General features: G+C 36.7%; 1 protein-coding gene across 1 annotated transcript in view; it reads left to right on the top strand.

The window, feature by feature from the left end:
• Nucleotides 1-230: 230 nt before the first annotated feature.
• The window catches only part of LOC139640186 (rod cGMP-specific 3',5'-cyclic phosphodiesterase subunit alpha-like), a gene marked incomplete at its 5' end in the record, with an annotated part of 17,965 nt that continues 16,709 nt past the window's right edge, over nt 231-1,486 (top strand). Inside the window, one exon of the mRNA XM_071514359.1 lies at nt 231-377. Coding sequence (XP_071370460.1) covers nt 231-377 — 147 coding nt within the window. The remainder of the gene's footprint in view (nt 378-1,486) is intronic.

Raw genomic sequence — 1,486 nt, 5'->3', positions numbered from 1 at the left:
CAATGCCACAAAAAGCTGAAATGTCATGTTTTGCATCATTGTAATGTACAGCTACAGGATAATCTCGGTCATTCCTACGTAATAATTATACCATAAAAGACAGCAGGTGTATTAGAGAGGAAGAGGCGATAACGTTACATCCATGACTAAATGATTCTAAAAATCAGTCGCTCATCACTGATATTAAAACACGGTCTGCTGTCGCTCTGTCTGTGTGTCTCTGTCCACAGTCGGAGGTTTTGCCGAACACGAAGAAGTGTGAGATCTTAGAGTTTCACTTCTACGACTTTCACCACACCGAGCTGGAGCTGGTGAAGTGTGGCATCAAGATGTACTACGAGCTCAAAGTGGTGGACAAGTTCCACATCCCCAGAGAGGTGGGTGGGCTGTTGGTATACTATACTGCAGTGGTTCTCAACGTGGGGTCCGGGGACCACCAGGGGTCCTTGAGCGGGTTCCAGGGGGTCCCCAGCAAATTGATGAATTGTTAAACTTGAGCAATATTTCATTTACAAGAAGTTAGGGGATGTAGAAGAATGACTATTTTGATCATAGTTTCACTGTTATCTCTCTACTTATGGGATTCTGGACAAAATCATATCTAATAATAAAAAATATTCTCAGATTTGGGTCCAAGAGACAAACATCTCATCAAATGGGGGTCGGTGGCTCTAATGTGGACTAAATTAGGGGTCCTTGATATGAAAAAGGTTGAGAATCACTGCTATACTGTATACTTCATCAAATGTAGTGTCAATGTGCTAGAAATTCAAAACAGTGGATAAATTCCACATCCCCAGATAGGTGGGTGGTTAGTTAGGAAGTTAGTTTGTTCATTTGTTCGGTTGTTTTGATTTGTTTGTTCGTTATTTAAATTCCACTTCCCCAGAGAGATGGATGGGTAGTTACTTAGGTAGTTAGTTAATTAGTTAGATAGTTAGGTAACACTTTACAATAAGGGTCACTAAGTTAAGGGTTACTTATGCTTAATAAGAGTTAATTAATGCTTAATAAGCATTAACTTACCCTTAATTAAGTTAACTAATGTGTAATTTACTAATGGTGTTCATGTTAACTAAGGTATTAATTTATACATTATTTAATAGTTTATAAAGATGACTATTAAATAATGTCTAAATTAATACCTTAGTTAACGTGAACACCATTAGTAAATGATTACCAGATATATTAGTTAACTGTTAATTAAGGGTTAGTTCATGCTTATTAAGCATGAACTAACCCTTAACTTAGTGACCCTTATTGTAAAGTGTTACCGATAGTTATTTAGTTTGTTAATTTGTTCAGTTGTTTGTTTGATTGTTTGTTTGTTAAATTCTCCATCTCCAGAGAGGTGGGTGGTTATTTTGCTAGGTAGGAAGATAGGATAGTAAACACTAGGATAGTTTGGTAGGCTGGTCAATAAGATAGGTAGTTAGGTTTGCAGTGTATCGTAGTTGGTTATTTAATTTGATAGATAGATAGATAG

Source organism: Centroberyx affinis, unplaced genomic scaffold (assembly GCF_046629955.1).
Source record: "Centroberyx affinis isolate AG114_WGS23_722 - 3 ecotype Tasmania unplaced genomic scaffold, CSIRO-AGI_Caff_v1 ptg008561l_1, whole genome shotgun sequence".
NCBI classification, from domain to species: Eukaryota; Metazoa; Chordata; class Actinopteri; order Beryciformes; family Berycidae; genus Centroberyx; species Centroberyx affinis.
The sequence above is the reverse complement of the archived record's forward strand: the minus strand, read 5'-3'. Positions and strand labels throughout refer to the sequence as shown.